At 34.9% G+C, this 17,917-nt stretch overlaps 2 protein-coding genes across 2 annotated transcripts in view; both read left to right on the top strand.

Moving 5' to 3' along the window:
- The first annotated feature begins 2,075 nt into the window (after positions 1 to 2,075).
- Positions 2,076 to 8,162, top strand: LOC107563425 (myosin regulatory light chain 2, ventricular/cardiac muscle isoform-like). Its single transcript, XM_016248303.1, has 7 exons — positions 2,076 to 2,329; positions 3,099 to 3,182; positions 4,353 to 4,428; positions 5,246 to 5,350; positions 5,423 to 5,501; positions 7,763 to 7,811; positions 7,896 to 8,162. Exons 1-7 carry the CDS (start codon positions 2,327 to 2,329, stop codon positions 7,998 to 8,000), a joined length of 501 nt encoding a protein of 166 aa, XP_016103789.1. The 5' UTR covers positions 2,076 to 2,326; the 3' UTR covers positions 8,001 to 8,162.
- A 3,394-nt stretch (positions 8,163 to 11,556) lies between these two features.
- The window catches only part of LOC107563423 (serine/threonine-protein phosphatase PP1-gamma catalytic subunit-like), a 16,294-nt gene continuing 9,933 nt past the window's right edge, over positions 11,557 to 17,917 (top strand). The window contains exon 1 of the mRNA XM_016248302.1: positions 11,557 to 11,788. Coding sequence (XP_016103788.1) covers positions 11,734 to 11,788 — 55 coding nt within the window. The 5' untranslated portion in view covers positions 11,557 to 11,733. The remainder of the gene's footprint in view (positions 11,789 to 17,917) is intronic.

Below are 17,917 nucleotides of genomic sequence, written 5' to 3'. Positions count from 1 at the left end.
GTCTGGCCTATGAAAACTTTTTTTTTTTTTTTTGTGGGTAATTCATACTCAAATTTAAATATATTTTTTATTCGAAAAAATGTTAATTACTTTTCCACATGTGAAATGAAGAAATAAAAAATAAGTCCACTGCGACATCTTATCTCACAATTATGACTTTTTTCCTCACAATTTGAAGATTTAGATTTGCAAGACGTAAACTCGGAAGTGCGAGAAAAAAGTTAGAATTCTAAATTGAATTGAACTCATAATCGCGAGATGAGTAACCTTTTATATTTAATTCCGTGACCAATTTGAAAGAAAGCAGAAAATGGAACAAATGTAGAAATTGAATGCACTGACTGAATGCTGTAATGTAGAGTTCAGCGATCGTCCACAGGCCACTTTAACTTTCATCCAGAACCCCTGAAATAACCTCCGGAGGACGAGAGGTGAGGAGAGATCGGGACGGGCTTCAACAAACAGCTGAACGCTTCTTCTGTCATTCTAAACCACATCACAATGGACCTTGAGCTCGGACTGCAGCCGTGTGTGTCTGTGTACGAGGATCATCATCTACCTGTCACTTCCTAAACAGGGCATGTGTTATTTATATCGGCCAGTAGACAACAGCACGGCTAATCTACAAAAGGCTCATCCATCCGCGCCCCATTGTCCGGCTGCATTCGGGATCCCCTCGCTGTTCCTCTCGCCTCTGTCCTGCAGCGCTCATGGTGAGTAACAGCGGCTTTACCGAGGATTTAGAGATGCTTCGGGAATCACCGGTGCTGGAGAGCATACCGGGATATTTGGATTGAGCCAGATTTTCATTAGAGATCGGCCGATATATCGGCCAGCGCCATTAATCGGCTGGTATTTGACCACTTTGAGACGATATTTGAGCATTTTGTGTAACTTAAAATAATAATGTTTTCCATAATATCCATAATGTACTTTTTTCTCCAAAATGTTCTAGTGAATTTTGAGTCAAATATTGAGTTTGTTTAATTGTTCCATCTGTTAAAATTAGTATTTCTTTTACATTTAATATAAGAACTGAAGCAATGAAAATCTAAAATAATCCAGGTAGATTATCCCACTGTTTTCTCCACCTGCTAAGAATACTCATATTTAATCATTCTTGTTTTATGCTCCAAATATAACAATATATAATAACAAACAGCTATATTTAGCTACAGATTTTTTGCTAAAATGAATGTTGTGAAAAATGCAAAAATCTAAGTAAAATTAAATCAAATTTTAAAAAACATTCTTTTCATTGTTGTAAATGAATTTGGAGCACAAAAAAAAAACTATTTCAGTCTTTGACTGCGAGAGAAATAAAGTCAGAATTCTAAATTGAATTGAACTCAGAATTGTTCGAAACAAAGTCTTTTTTATATTTAATTCTGTGACCAATTTCCATTTAAGAGGCATTAATAGTAGAGGCTTTAAAGAGAGAGAAAAAACTTATTTCAGTCAAAGTGTCATGTTTAATTCACTGTTAATTGGCAGATCTTTGTAATTAATTGTGAAATGTACTAGCAATTCCTAAGTGAAAATGATTTCTACATTCAATTTCTATCAGTGTGTCTGATAAATCAGCAGTACATTTTCTGTTAAATTTACAAACATTTAGCATACTTTAATCTAAAAATTCAAGTAACAAAACTATTTGAGATTCAAAATATCAATTTGGACAATTTTTTCATATTAACATGCAAACTGGGCCCTATTTTTACAGCCATTTCTTAAAGAGCTTTGCGTGATGTCGCAAATGAATCACTAAATCTGCGTTTTTAATTGATTCATTCATTGTTTGAACCGATTAATTTAAAGCAGCTTTTGTTAGTTCAATTTAAACTAGTCAAGACATGTGACGATGACCTGAACGTTTGTTTTCTGCAGGCACCAAAGAAAGCGAAGAAGAGGGCGGCAGAAGGCAACGTCTTCTCCGTGTTTGAACAGGCTGCACTGACTGAATGCTGTAATGTAGAGTTCAGCGATCGTCCACAGGCCACTTTAACTTTCATCCAGAACCCCTGAAATAACCTCCGGAGGACGAGAGGTGAGGAGAGATCGGGACGGGCTTCAACAAACAGCTGAACGCTTCTTCTGTCATTCTAAACCACATCACAATGGACCTTGAGCTCGGACTGCAGCCGTGTGTGTCTGTGTACGAGGATCATCATCTACCTGTCACTTCCTAAACAGGGCATGTGTTATTTATATCGGCCAGTAGACAACAGCACGGCTAATCTACAAAAGGCTCATCCATCCGCGCCCCATTGTCCGGCTGCATTCGGGATCCCCTCGCTGTTCCTCTCGCCTCTGTCCTGCAGCGCTCATGGTGAGTAACAGCGGCTTTACCGAGGATTTAGAGATGCTTCGGGAATCACCGGTGCTGGAGAGCATACCGGGATATTTGGATTGAGCCAGATTTTCATTAGAGATCGGCCGATATATCGGCCAGCGCCATTAATCGGCTGGTATTTGACCACTTTGAGACGATATTTGAGCATTTTGTGTAACTTAAAATAATAATGTTTTCCATAATATCCATAATGTACTTTTTTCTCCAAAATGTTCTAGTGAATTTTGAGTCAAATATTGAGTTTGTTTAATTGTTCCATCTGTTAAAATTAGTATTTCTTTTACATTTAATATAAGAACTGAAGCAATGAAAATCTAAAATAATCCAGGTAGATTATCCCACTGTTTTCTCCACCTGCTAAGAATACTCATATTTAATCATTCTTGTTTTATGCTCCAAATATAACAATATATAATAACAAACAGCTATATTTAGCTACAGATTTTTTGCTAAAATGAAAAAATGAAATGAAAAATGCAAAAATCTAAGTAAAATTAAATCAAATTTAATATTTATTTAACAATTGTGTAACAATTTAATAACAAATTTATTAACATGCCAACTGGGCCCTATTTTTACAGCCATTTCTTAAAGAGCTTTGCGTGATGTCGCAAATGAATCACTAAATCTGCGTTTTTAATTGATTCATTCATTGTTTGAACCGATTAATTTAAAGCAGCTTTTGTTAGTTCAATTTAAACTAGTCAAGACATGTGAAGATGACCTGAACGTTTGTTTTCTGCAGGCACCAAAGAAAGCGAAGAAGAGGGCGGCAGAAGGCAACGTCTTCTCCGTGTTTGAACAGGCTCAGATCCAGGAGTTCAAGGAGGTCTGATCACGCACCTTCATCTCTGTCTCCGTCACCTTCACCAGCATTATTTACAGGAACCGTTCATCCTACATTAATATTCTGTCATCATGTACTCACCCTCATGTGCTTCCAAACCTGCATGACTTACAGACAATGACCAGAGACGGTCAGACTCCAAAAAAGACAAAACATTAGCACATAAAAGAAATTTCACATGACCTCTGCGTTATATTTCAGGTCTTATGATGCTTTGTGTGAGGAACAGACCCAAATTTATGTTGTTATTCACATATATAAAATCAAAGTTCTATTTATTATAAATCAAAATTGTATATAAAAACTACACACATATGGCATTAGCTATTTATATTAGAATTTAGATTTTTTTAGATTATAAATATGTCATACAAAATTATTTTATATAATCCAACTTTTTAAAAAGATTTATAAAAATATATGTATTTTATATATAACTGTAAAACAGCAGATGTGTCAAAATTATATAAATTAAAAATCAAAATTATATAAAATACTGCACACATCTTTTTTTTACATTTTAAAGATTTTTTAAAATATGGATTGCATATATATATATATATATATATATATAATTCTATTTTATATAATAAATTTTTTTTTAAAGAATTATACATTTTATACTATTTAGATTTTAGATTTTTTAATAGATTATATGTGATAGATTGTGTGTGTGTGTGTGTGTTTTATATATATATATATATTTTTTTTTAGACAAAAACTCAGATTTAAAAATAAACAAATCTGCTTTGATCAGTGACACCAAACAGCTTAATTTCTCACATACAGTCCAAACAGCTTTTTCATCCAAATTTAAGTATGCAAAAGTGAATATGATTTCAGATGCATTTAAAATCTTGACATTAATCATTTATTTTCATTTTGGGGTGAACTGCTCCTTCACAGAGCTGAAGAGCGCAGCTGCTATTGTGTTTGTGTTTGTGTGATATTCCCGTCGGATCCCTATTGAGGGCTGATATATGTATTTAACACAGCGGGTTGACTGAATTCTGCCAGGGTCTGTGGAGGACGTCTCGAACGCTTCTCCTCTGATGAACACAGGACCAGACGATCAGAGCAGCATCTCAGACCCGGCTGAAGCTTGATGCTTTCCTCTGGGATTAAACTGTTCCTCTCGGGGTTTATTCTCAGGCATTCACCATCATGGACCAGAACAGAGACGGATTCATTGACAAGAACGACCTGAGGGACACGTTTGCAGCTGTAGGTTAGTATGGCAGGGTTTCACCTTCATAAGGCAAGTGAAATCATATAAAATAAACCTGTAAAATGTGCTTTAGTCCTAAAGTTCATGAACAGATCCTTCACTGAGCCAAAACCTCAGATTGAGACAAAAACTAACATGTTATTATTTTTTTTAATTACTTATTTAATTTGATATTTTACCTATTTTATTTTAATTATATTAATAATTATATATAATTAAAGAACCTTTATATGTATTTTTTATTTTATATATTTTTAAATTTTTTTAATAGTTTTAAAAATGGATAAATTACAGAATGTTTTTTTTTCATTTTTAATATATATAGGTAAAAACTCTTTAAAAACACTTTTATTATATACTTATTTTATTTGATACTTTACCTATTTTAATTATATGAATAATTATGTATAATTTAATAATTATATATATATATTTATATAATTTTATTTATATTTTATTTTTTAAATAGTTAAATTAGAAGAAATACAATTTTTAATCTTTTTTTTTCATATATATGGTTAAAAACTCGAATTTGAAAACTCTGATATAGCCACTTTTATTTTATATATATTTTTTAATATACTTTATATACATATATATACTTATTTATATACCATATTTATTATTTTATTACATTTTTTAAAAGATTTTAAAATATATATATTGATATTATATGTATATCAAATTAGAGGAAACATCAAACAGAAATGGGACTCATTAAGACAAAAAAAAGTCTGATTTAAAAACTCTGGTCAGGTTTGATAGTACACGTGTTGAATCGCATCTCCCATCATGCTCCTCTTCTGTCTGGTCACAGGGCGGCTCAATGTGAAGCAGGAGGAGATTGATGAGATGCTGAAGGAGGCCTCGGGCCCGATCAACTTCACCGTCTTCCTCACAATGTTCGGAGAGAAACTCAAAGGCAGGTTTTCTGGAGACAAGAGCTGTGTGATCTTGAGAGAGTTGCTGCTGATGGAGGTTTGTTTGATTGCAGGAGCCGATCCGGAGGAAACCATCCTCAACGCCTTCAAAGTGTTCGATCCCGAGGGGAAGGGGATCCTGAAGAAGGAATAGTGAGATGTTCAGTGTTTGATCTGTATCATCAGAGCTGTTTTAGCTCAGAAACATGCTTTTCACAAACACGCACACAATCATTAAAGGTGACATATCATGAAAATCTGACTTTTCCAGGTGTTAAGTGCTATAATCAGGTCTCCGGTGCATCTACCAACCAAGCAAACGTGAAAAAGATGAACCCAGTAACTTTGTTTTGGGAAGTCTTTTTCTGCAAGCGTCTGAGAAAACCAGCACGTATGATTTCACTCGCTTGGTGACGTGGCAAAGATCTCATTATAATATCACCGCCCCTTAATCTGTACGTTTCCACCCACATATTTTTCACAAGCGACAGCGGTGTAGCAGCTCTAATGCCATGATGAAAGTTTGAGCAGAACATGCTAACTGTTCTGTGTTTGGCTGCACAGACGAGCACACAACACTGTTTAGAGTCCCAGCCTCAGAGGAGACGACAGAGCAGTGCATTTATTGATTTATTTACTGTATATTGCTGCTGCCACACAGATCTAACATAAACATGAGATTTATTTCCCAGCTGTTTACCTTCACAGACATAACCCACTGTTTTTGTAACTCGTGTGTGTTTAACGTAAGCTTGTGTGTGAATGAGAACTTAGTTTAGTACTCGCATGCTGTGACAGCCGCTTTCTGTGCGTGTGCTTCAGATGTGTGCGCTCAGAAAACCCTATATCACAAGATTAAACTCATATGGTTTAAAACGCATGATCTCAGCACGATAAACATGATAATCAGAACCAAAACAGATGTTTTTAGCAGGTCCGAACTGTAATGGTGTTGCTCTATTCTGGAAAAGGGGGCGGGGAGCAGCAGCTCATTTGCATTTAAAGAGACCGGCCCGAAAAACAGCGTGTTTCTGCTTCCACTCAAAATAGGCATTTTCAGAATGATATAATAAATGATCTGTGGAGTATTTTGAGCTGAAACTTCACAGACACATTCTGGGGACACCTGAGACTTATATTACATATTGTAAAAAAGGGCATAATATGTCTCCTTTAATGTTTCGTCTTTTGAGTAACATGCACTGATGAATCAGTGAAACAAATTAACCCTCATAATGCATTCGAGGCCATTTCGACCCAGAAAAGATATATTAAAATTCTTTAAAGAATGCGCAGTGTTTCGTAAGGGAACGAAACTTTGCAAATGCTTTTGCAATAAGACCCTCAAAATACACGTCATTTGTTTTTATTGTTGTTTTATTGGAGATTTTTAAGAGCTATAACCATGTTTTGTGTTCAGGTTTGTATTTAGTACCATTAGGTGTCAAAAATACTTTTGGGACTGAATTTTGTTGCTAAACATGAATATGTGCACCTATTGATCAACCATTGAAGCATGAAAAACTGATCACTCTTTTTCATCTGAAAGTAAAGTAAAAATACAAATTCTTTTAGTTTCAAATAATACTTTGCATTTTCAGCATGAATGACCCATAATCATGTTCTTATCAGATTTATTTAAGCATCATTTATAAATGATTACAGTTTTTGATAATATTTTGAATTCGTTTTTATTTTTATATTTTCATTCGAACTTAAAAGTGTTTAGTTTTTGTGTGCTGTTGTCATATTTATTATATTTATAATATATTTATACTAGGAAAAGGATTTGTAATATTCATAATATTTATACTACGTTTATATTAATATATCTATATCGTTTTTATTTTGTTTTATTTCAGTTTGAGTTATTTTAGTGCTTCAATTTAATCTAAACGAAAATGAGAAGACTGAAATAAAATAAGTACAATTTATTATTTTCTTTGAAATTTTTTCAGAGTAGTGTTTATGTTGTTTTGGTGTTGTTTTGTGAGAAATATATATATGTAGGTTTTATAAATTTAATTTAATCCGTTGGGGTTAATACGGCTAAATCTCAGATTATATGTTCTCATAAATGTCATAAATAGTAAATTAAGACTTCTATATATATACTTTTTTAATTAATATAATATAATTTAATATAATTTAATTTAACATAATATAATATAATATAATATAATTTTTGTTTGGTGTTGTTCATGTGTAGTTTGAAAATTCAAAGAATTTCTCTATTTTTTAATTAATCAAAAAGGGGTAAATGCAATAATAACATTATATATATATATATATATATATATATATATATATATCGAAATGTGAAAATATCATACCAATTTTGAATGCATTATGATGGTTGACATTTAATAAGAAAGTGAATTTGTCATTTGTGTTTTTGATGCATGTCTCTCCAGTGTTACTGAGATGTTGACCACACAAGCGGACCGGTTTTCTGCAGAGGAGGTGAGGCGCGTCTCACATGTGCTCTGATGCTTGATGGTTGCCGTGGATACAGTGTCAGCACCACTGACTGCCGTGTCGTTTCAGATGGAGCAGATGTTCATCGCGTTCCCTCCAGACGCTGCGGGAAACCTGGACTACCGGAATCTGGTCCACATCATCACTCACGGAGAGGAGAAGGACCAGGAGTAGTTCATTCGGCCCTCAGCCAATCACAGCGCTCCCTGTGTGTTCGTACCCGCCCACTTATTTATAATTGACAGGCTTGAAACGGAGCTCAAAGTCAATGTAGTTGCTGAAACGAGAATGGTCAGATTTTTAAACCTATGATGATGTTGTGTTAATGTTTGCACCTTTGGCATGCAACCTGTCAAAATTTACTTCAATATTGTAATTGGTAAATAAATAAATGTATATGAAATACTGATCTGAGTGCAAATGATTTTCTTGTGTGAAAAGGAAGAGAGACACAAGGAGATAATTTGATGAAAAAAATAAAATTTACTCCATATGTGTTTTTTGTTGAGTATCATATTTGACCATCAGGCTTTTATGGCTCATATAATCTGATACAGTGAGAACACGGAGGAAAAAACAGCTCTATTTTATTCAGACACTCAAAAATATGCGATCTGGTGCAGATGCTGATATGATGAAATTCTAATGCTTGTAATGTAAATCAGTGAGATCTTTATAACAGTACAGCAGATACTAAACAATGATCTACATATCAGTATATCTCCAGTAATATGTCTCAGTAAGATGAGATTGAAATGATCAGAACATATAATGCAATCCAGTGCTGATTGAGAGATGAAGAAATAAACAATGCAAATACGTGTGCCTATGAGGACTGTAGTGTAGAGAGTATGCTAATATGAAGCCAAACTTGGTACTTTTAGGTGGTTTAGAAATTTAGAAACAAGTAAGAGCCATAGTTACAGAGGTTCTTAGTAACAGGAATGTTATATTTTTGTTCCTTTTTCTGTTCTGAACACTGCTAAATTTACAGGATTTTTTGTGGAGTGAGGGGAATATATATACATGTGTCTAATATTTGTAAACGTTTAGTTTATTTTACATTATTTATAAATGAAATGATAAAATGTGTTTTATATATCAATCGACTTGTATACCAATGCAACTTATCTGTGTAATAAAATGCTCATAAAAAATAAGGCAGAGATGGTAGAAGAATAGAACTGCCATGTATGTACAAGTAGACATACAGTACAGTAGTGGTCAATTTAATTTAAAAAAAACTTAATTTGTCATAGCTATGCGGCCCCTCACTTGGTGTGGAAAACTTGATGTGGCCCTCGAAGTCAAAAAGTTTGCCCACCCCTGACCTAAAGAATAAGCACCGGTAGCTAAAGAATAAGCGCAAGTAATGAATGAATAAGTACTAGTTCTTCATGTAATAGATACTAGTAGCTAAAAAAATTAAAAAAGTACTAGTAGCATGAAAATAGATACTAGTATGTTTTTAAAGATTTAATGTTAAAATGGCTTGCCATACTATGTCTGACGGGATGCTGATCGTCTCTCAGCACCGCTGCTCCGGTCATGACTGCCAAAGATGAAGAGGTTGTATTAGTGTTGTTTGCAGTTGTATTAAACAGATACATAAACATGTAACTCAAGAATTCATGCGTCTTACGTGCTCCCTTTCCAGTCATTGTGTCAGCGTTGTAGTGTTAATCCAGGGTCTGGATGGGCTGGTATTGTTGGTAACAGCCTGGAGCCGGCCAGCAGAGGATTATGGGTCAGGAGCTCCTGTTTCTCAGTCTATTTTAAAGCTTCTGAAGCTCCAGGACACCTGTATGAAAGAGGAAGAGCTGAAGAAACGCCTGCTGACTGACTGATTTCATCACACACTGCTGCTTTTGTGGAGTTTTACGGCTGAAACACGGTGTATTTGCAAAATGTACATACATAAAACCTTTTTACTGTCATTAAATTGACAGTGCAATCAGTGTTATTTTAGTCTCATTTACAGGCTATTTGTTTTTGTAAATGTTGTGAATTTTTATATTTACCGTTTTCATTTTCATTTTAGTTGGTTTTAGTATTTTCTGACTGACTGATTTCATCACACACTGCTGCTTTTGTGGAGTTTTACGGCTGAAACACGGTGTATTTGCAAAATGTACATACATAAAACCTTTTTACTGTCATTAAATTGACAGTGCAATCAGTGTTATTTTAGTCTCATTTACAGGCTATTTTTTTTGTAAATGTTGTGAATTTTTATATTTACCGTTTTCATTTTCATTTTAGTTGGTTTTAGTATTTTGATGTGTGTTATTGTCATTTTTATTAATAAAAAAAAAAAAAGCCTGTACAATTGTTTTTATTTTATTTCAGTTTTACTTTTAATTATTTTAGGACTTCAAGTTAAACTGAATGAAAAGGATACATTTATTTTATTTCAGTGAATATTTATTTAATTTAAAGTAACAAAAAATATATTTTTTAGTGTTTTAGTTTTCAGTTAATCCTGATTCTCATCCACACAGCATATGGACTATTTACAGAAACACTTGTATATTATTAATTTATTTTATGACAGGTATCTGATTTATATATTGCACTATATTTAACAAATTCAATTAGTTTTTTTGTACCATGACGGAAGAGTAATTAATTTCCCAGAATGCTCTAATTTAGTCACTATATTAAATTCAATATAATCAAACCTGGATTTTAGTATATATTTTTCACTTTGATAAAATTGGTCTGAAAACAATGAGGTGAAATTTCATGGTGCTATACAAGAGATATTCTACATATCGGTGTTTTTATGTTTTGTTGCATGACTGTCTGTGTTTAGTTTCTTTGAATTGAAATTCAATAGAAAGGGACTGAATTAATTAAAAGGAAAGTCACTGCACATGACAGACAACAAACACTAGAGGACACCACAGTTATATTTCTACTGCCAATTCTGCTCTGAACATATACATATATCTAACATAATATCTTTTTTAGTAAAATATATGTATTTGAATCCATCTGCAACTTGTTAATTCACTCATAATTATGTGAAAATGATGTGATCAATAAGAAGTAGACATGGACTCTTAATGATGATGAACAGAAAAGGAAATATTGCATATAAAATTATATTAATTTATAACTTGTGCAATTCAGTAAATATTCTTACACTACCCTACATCAATGAAAACGTGCTGTCCCAATCACCCACTTTTTTTTTTGGCTCAGTTTACAGAAAAACGTAAGTCACACATCCTTTCATTATAATATAACATTGCTTCCTCCTCAAATGTGTAGATAACATCTTCAGTATTACAGAAATGTATCATGTGTCGGGCTGATGTTTTTAATTTATGGCAAGAAACCTTGCACAAGGCGGAAATTCAAAAACTGTCCACCCTTAATGTTCCCTCAGTCATATAAACGTTCTTCATTACAGTAAAATACTGGGATTTTTAAATAAAAATCACCATAGATTAAATGCATGATGCTTAAATGCTTTTACAAATGAAATAACTAGCCGATTTACTTTTTGCATGAAAGTAATGAGGAGCAAGGGAGGTTAGTTGTCATGAAAGTAATCATGTAAAATCATATTTTTAAAAAACTATACAGCCAGTTAACATTCAGCGTCACGCATTATTGTGAAATTCAGCCACGCTCCCATTTCCTCCGCCCTATTTTTCCTCATTCGTGCAGCTGTGCTGTATTCATCCGCGCGGCGGTCGGTTTCCTGCAGCTGTTGCTGAATGCGTGTATCCTTCCGCAGAGCCGGTGTGTGCCTCCGCCGCAGCGCGCGCATCTGCTCAAAGCCCGGACCTTAAATCTCCTGTTTAGAGTTTTCTGTCAACAATCTCTTCCTCTTTAATCGAAATCGTTTCATTTGTCGTGTTCTGAGCGGCGCTGTTGGTGTTTTATTCGGCGAGTCATGGCTGACATCGACAAACTCAACATAGACAGCATCATTCAGCGCCTGCTCGAGGGTGAGTTTCAGGAAACGACTGAAATATGCTTATAAGAAAGATAAATCATTTCAAAAGTGTTATTAATGTCGCATATGGGTATGCGTATGACTGATTAATCCGCTATCTAGGTCGTATTTAGATCTGTTTAGCCGAGCTAACACGGTTAGCTGAGCGCTAGCTGCTGACTGACATTAACGGCTGCGTTTCAAATACACAGAGAATGTCCTGTTACCTAGACAACATCCGTGGCGCCTTCGGAACGTTTGAATCGGGGTGATTGTGAGCAGGATTTTGGGCAGCCGTTCGAAATGCAGTCTACACAGGCAGCTCACTAGGTGTTGAGACGCAGCCGAGCCCTACGCGCGGTTTCTGTGCTTAAAATACACGAACTGTTATATAAAACTGACATTGTGACGTTAAACACAGATTTGACTTATTATAAGAGTCCCATAATCGTTAAAACCTGGACATGACAGAAATTGAAATGTCAAAACTAAGTTAGTTAAAGGGGTCATATGATGATGCTGCTAAAAAGAACATTATTTGGTGTAATGAAATGTGTTTATGCGGTTTAAGGTAAAAAAACCACATTATTTTCTACATACTGTACATTATTGTTTCTCCTCTATGCCCCGCCTTTCTGAAACGCATCGATTGTTACAAAGCTCATCGGTCTGAAAAGCGAGGTGTGCTGTGATTGGCCAGCTATCCAGTGTGGTGTGATTGGCTCCCTACCTCAAGCGTGCCACGGAAACGTTACGCCCCTCACATACTGTGATGCCAATATAAACGAGGCATTTGTTGCATCCAGTGGGGGACATAATTACGGATTATAATGACTTATACTGTCTTTTTACGCGTTGCGTTGCATCGTGCCGCGTAAACATAAAACCATGTCTGCATTTGTGATCGGAGAAATGACAAACAACAAGTGCTACTCTACACTGCCCAAAACTCACGTTTGAATCGTCAGCGGCAAATCCTTTAAATGAAAACGTACTTACGTGAGTCAGAACTGCCGGCATTTTAGTCTAACGTTACTCTCCCAGGATCAGGAAACAGTCCTCCATAAAATGTGCTGCACACATCTGAATATTTGGGTTGAACTGTTCTGGAACAGTGTTGTAAATACAACTTAACCACTGATTTCTAGTCGTGTCCTCTCTTGGCCAAACAAAGTAGTTTCGCTTTCACAACGAAGCACACAGCGTCTTCACGACATGACGGCGGCGGCAACAATACTACAGCGAGAATAAAAGTTACGCCTTCTTTCTTTGCGTGAACATTTGGGCGGCGTTATGCAAATCTTCCCACATAGTGATGTAGACATGTGGGGGCGTGTTAGAACGAGCCGTTTTAGGTAGGTGTGGCTGACTCTTAACTTTTATAAAGAATATCTTTGGATTTGAGACTTTAGTCTTTGCAACTTTACAGATCTTCTTTATGCACCAAGAGCTTGTAACACTCCAAAGAGAAAGGAAGAATTGAAATCGCATCATATGAGCTCTTTAATGTCTTTTTCTATTTCAAGCTCAGATGTAATTGCTCTTTGAGAGTGTAGTTTTTATTACATTTATTAAATTTTTTTTGCAGTAATCACAAACATCTTTTGAATAGACTAAAATAATTCCATAGCATGACACAATAAACTAATTTAGATAGAGTTTTGTGTTGTAATAATAAACACCCTGTGATTATATTGTTTTATTGTATACAGTAGTGTAATACAAATTCTTGGTTCAGCTAATGTATTTACGTAACTCACTGCTAGTTTCAGTTTTGTGCCGTATTTTTACATGCAAAGCAGTTCACCATTGCTCATCTTATATTTTAGCTCGATGCTTTGACTTATACAGACGTAATGAGTTCTTCGAAGTCTGTTGTATGTGTATCTGGTTATTTGCCCATCATAAGAGGGTCTGGAGGACTTTGAGTTCATTTAGCAGTGACTTCAACACAAGACTGTATTTATATACATTGAAGTCTGTCAAAGAAACATGCGTTTGTCCTCTTAGGATTGTTTCAATGTAGTGTGAAATAGATGTGTGATTGGAAAGGTCTTGTATATTATTTTTATGCGTTGTATTGTGTTTGTGCATTAGTTTTTAGCATTGTAAAGTAGAGATACATCATCATTAGGCACCTAAACATGGATTTTCAGAGCATGCACACCTTGAATCATTTTCAGAGATGCATTGCTTTTAGAAATAACCTCTGTGATTCATTTATTATGCTTCATCATCTAAACTAGGGTGGTGTTCATTCTTGTGGTCAGATCGCTAATTAAGGCACTTGAATGTGTTGTTTGATAACTGTTATGTTTTTTATGATTAAGGCGTTATGCCTGTAATCTGTCTGGAGACTGTAGAAGTGACAGGAAAGCGCTGATGAACCACATTTTATTTTTTGCTCTATTTGTGGCTATTGTTGTTGCCATTTGACGTTGTGTTTGAGCCAGTCATATTTTTTCATGTGGGCTACTCTATAAAGCTAACTGTGTTTCTTAGAAGCCTCTCCCTGTTTTTTCCACCTCGTCAGAGTTCAGCCAATTGCACCACCTGCATGTTTATTGCTATACAGCCTAGAAACCAGGCCGGGGTGTGAGGACTGCACCTATATCTGCTCGCCCAGTATTAGTAGTACGGCTGTTCCCTTGGCAGTCTGCTCCCGTTACATAACCACACTCGGTTTAATGCCGCCCGATGTGTTGCCAAGACCTGCCTCGTAGTTCATGGGTGGAGAATATCAGTCCAGGAGACTGAGTCCTTCTCAGATTCATGAATTGGAAGTGTTTAGGATACACTTAAAGGAATAGTTTACCCAAAATGAAAATGTATGGGAAAAGGAACCCTCAGGCCATCAAAAATGTAGATGAGTTTGTTTATTCTTTAGATTTGGAGAAATGTAGCTCAGTAATGGATGCTCTGCAGTGAATGGGTGCCGTCAGAATGAGAGCCGATAAAAACATCACAATAATCCACAGCACTCCAGTCCATCAGTGAACATCTGAAGAAGACAAAAGCTGAAACACATCCAGCATTAAGACGCTTTTAACTAAAATACATTGAGTCTATAATCCATAATAACGCTTCCTCCAGTGAAAAAGTGTTCTGGTGTGAATCAGGAGAGAAATCTGCACAGATCAAGCAGCGTTTAAACAGCTCTAAACACATATGTGGCTGGATTTTGATGTGAGAGACAACAGCAGATTTTCACTGGAGGAAGAGTTATGGATTACAGACTCGTATTTTGGCCAGAAGCAACGGATTGAAGTTAAAATTGTCTTGATTGATTTGTTACTTACACAAACACAGCTTTTGGCTTCACAAGATGATGGACTGGAGCACTTGTAACGCACTAAAATCGTATATATTTTGCATTAGAGGAGCATTTGTTTTCAATTCAAATCACATTTATTTGTATAGCGCTTTTTACAATACAAATCGTTGCAAAGCAGCTTGACAGAAAATGAAAGTTTCTACGTTACATTTAAGAGTAGTTTATCAGTGGTGACTGTCCAGGTGATGTCCATACGGCAGAAATGTACAGGAAAAATCAAGCAGTTAGTTAATGACCTGTATTCAGAAAACACGTTTAACAGCAATGATTTAATGTTGATATAATGTTTATGAGGCAAAGGCGGAACGAAAGAGCGTAACTCATTTGAAGCACGTCACTCGGACCGTCTAAAGCAGATGTGTTACTCGCTGATGAATCTCGATCAAGCGATGCTGTGAGATCCAGTGTGAAGCGCTTGCATTCGGCGAATAACACAAGTAACTCTGTTTACAGCCAGATGATACAGCGCTGACAAACAGCAGAAACACTGTGCACAATGATACAGTCAGAAGACTTTTTAATCTACAAATTGCCATAATTTACCATAGAATTACTGTAGTAGCACTAACTGCACCATGGTATTGTGTCAGAAATGTGGGTATTTGTGTTGAATTTATATTATTAATGTAGACATGTTTTAAATGTATTGAAGGAGTAATGGAATATAATTACAGTATTTTTTTGCGTTTATGCATTTATACTAAATTTATTTAGACTAGTGTTTCATACAAATACCTAAAAACCATATTACATTTTTATCATGGTATTGAGGTGCTATATTTGTGGTTTTAGCTGTGATTATCATGATCTATATGTATGCTACTATGAAAGACCAGTGGCTAATAAATAAAAAAAACTCAAACAGTCAGAATAATTACATTTCACCATATAAAAATGAGGTTGCTACAATACTTACAGATATTACTGATTTTGATAATGAACATAAATCTACATCTGCATCCTAACTTACTATTAAATGTGTATTTCTAAGAGACAAACGATTTTAAATTATTAATATTATCAGGCAACACAAACCTGTTTCTTGATTTGAAACAATATTACTCATTAGAGCGTGCAGAACTAAGAAATTATTGGTTTCTATTAAGATATTTATATTGTTAAGGAAAAATGACTGGAAAAGTGTAAAGAATTCAAAAACGTGAAGTTTGTCGTGTTCTGACCATAAAGAATAGTTTTCTCATGAAGTTGTCTAGAATTATTTATGGAGCAGATAAAATACATATAATCATTTATTAATCAATTATCATTTTGACATATCTTTTCTTTATTTAAAGGCTGAAATGTGAGGTTTACCTTTTTATGAAACTTTTTCAAAGCTTTATTTGAACATTTACATCAGATATTTCAACATGCTATTAAACTGTTGTCAGTCAAGTTATCATTTAAAATACGAACATCATTGTTAATGTTATTGTTTTTAGTGATTATCCAAACAAAAAGTCATTTTGTTTGTTGATTTTTAAATATAAAACTTGAAGTGATTTATGTGTCGGTACTTTTTGAACATCTCCAGCACATTTGAACAATACCGAGATAATACCGATAACCGGGACAATTTTGGTCACTATAATCGTGATAAGAAATTTTCATACCGATACATCCCTAGTTGAAAACCACAATAAACCGTCTGGTTTACAACTTTCACATAGGAGCAAAAATCTGCCTTTAAACTTGAAAGAAATTAAAATTTGACATTTATCGTGATAATTATCGATATCAACTGATATGAAAAAACATTATCGTGATAATGTTTTGGCCATATCGCTCAGCCCTAGTTTGAGGATTCCTGCTTGGTTATTGGCTTTTATTCATCATATAGGAGTGTTATTGTAATTACTAGCTTGATAATGATTGGTAGGGATGGGCGATATGGGCTTAAAAATATATCACGATATTTCTGGTATTTATTACAATAACAATATCAATGGCGATAATTCAGGGAATCCTGTTTCTTTAGAGAAAAGTATTATCTTTCCTATTTTTACCCAGAATAGGGTGTTGTGATCATTAATGAATACACACATAATGTAAAGACTGTTTAATTCATACTGGAAGCCGGAGGGCGCTCTTGCACAGAAACTCCACATATCCATAGCAGAAGAAATACTACTGACGATGCTCCAGGAAGGTATTTAGTTATCGCTGAATAAAACGCACAACGGAGATAGACGTTTTAACTGATGAAACTTGAGGAAAATAAACATACGATTGCACAAAATATATGGTTTATCTGTGTTCTTCGATCTTGGGTATTTTTTATAAGGAAAGTATATTTATAATGTCATTCTGTAATATGAAACCACGTCTGGTCACAAAAATAAGTATTTCAAACACTCGACTATGTTATTTAAGTTAATTTGGAGAGAAAGCATGTCAATAAATGATATCTTTTTTGGACAACAGGTTTGTAAACAGGCTCATAGGCATGCAAAACTGTATCGCACTCATGCTACTGTAGTACATTTATTCAGACCGATTTTCTTGTGCTCTGTACAGCCCTGACCAAACCAGTTACAGATTGTAAAAGGAGCTCGAGCTCCTCATTTAGCGATATAGGCTGCTGCTCCTCAATTTCACGTCCGCCTTCCGCAATGTCGCTTGGTAGTGTTGGGCGGTATACCGGTTCATACCGAATACCATTTATTTTTATGATATTAATTTTTAAAATACCGCAATACTGGTATTTCGCTTAAACAACGTTGGGAATGCGACACTGTTTGAAAGGGGTCTCTTTTCACTGTTGCACTGTGGTGAGGGAACAGCTGTATGTGTTACTAAGCGTGAAAG

This window comes from Sinocyclocheilus grahami, unplaced genomic scaffold (genome assembly GCF_001515645.1).
Source record: "Sinocyclocheilus grahami isolate Dianchi unplaced genomic scaffold, SAMN03320097.WGS_v1.1 scaffold875.1, whole genome shotgun sequence".
Taxonomy (NCBI): domain Eukaryota; kingdom Metazoa; phylum Chordata; class Actinopteri; order Cypriniformes; family Cyprinidae; genus Sinocyclocheilus; species Sinocyclocheilus grahami.
Note: the sequence above shows the minus strand (reverse complement) of the source record. Positions and strands in the feature narration are given on the sequence as shown.

What these genes read in the sequence shown, in the direction of transcription:
- LOC107563425 (XM_016248303.1), top strand. An exon ending in GGACACGTTTGCAGCTGTAG is followed by an intron (nt 4,429 to 5,245) that starts GTTAGTATGGCA and finishes GTCTGGTCACAG; the next exon opens with GGCGGCTCAATGTGAAGCAG. An exon ending in GTTCGGAGAGAAACTCAAAG is followed by an intron (nt 5,351 to 5,422) that starts GCAGGTTTTCTG and finishes GTTTGATTGCAG; the next exon opens with GAGCCGATCCGGAGGAAACC.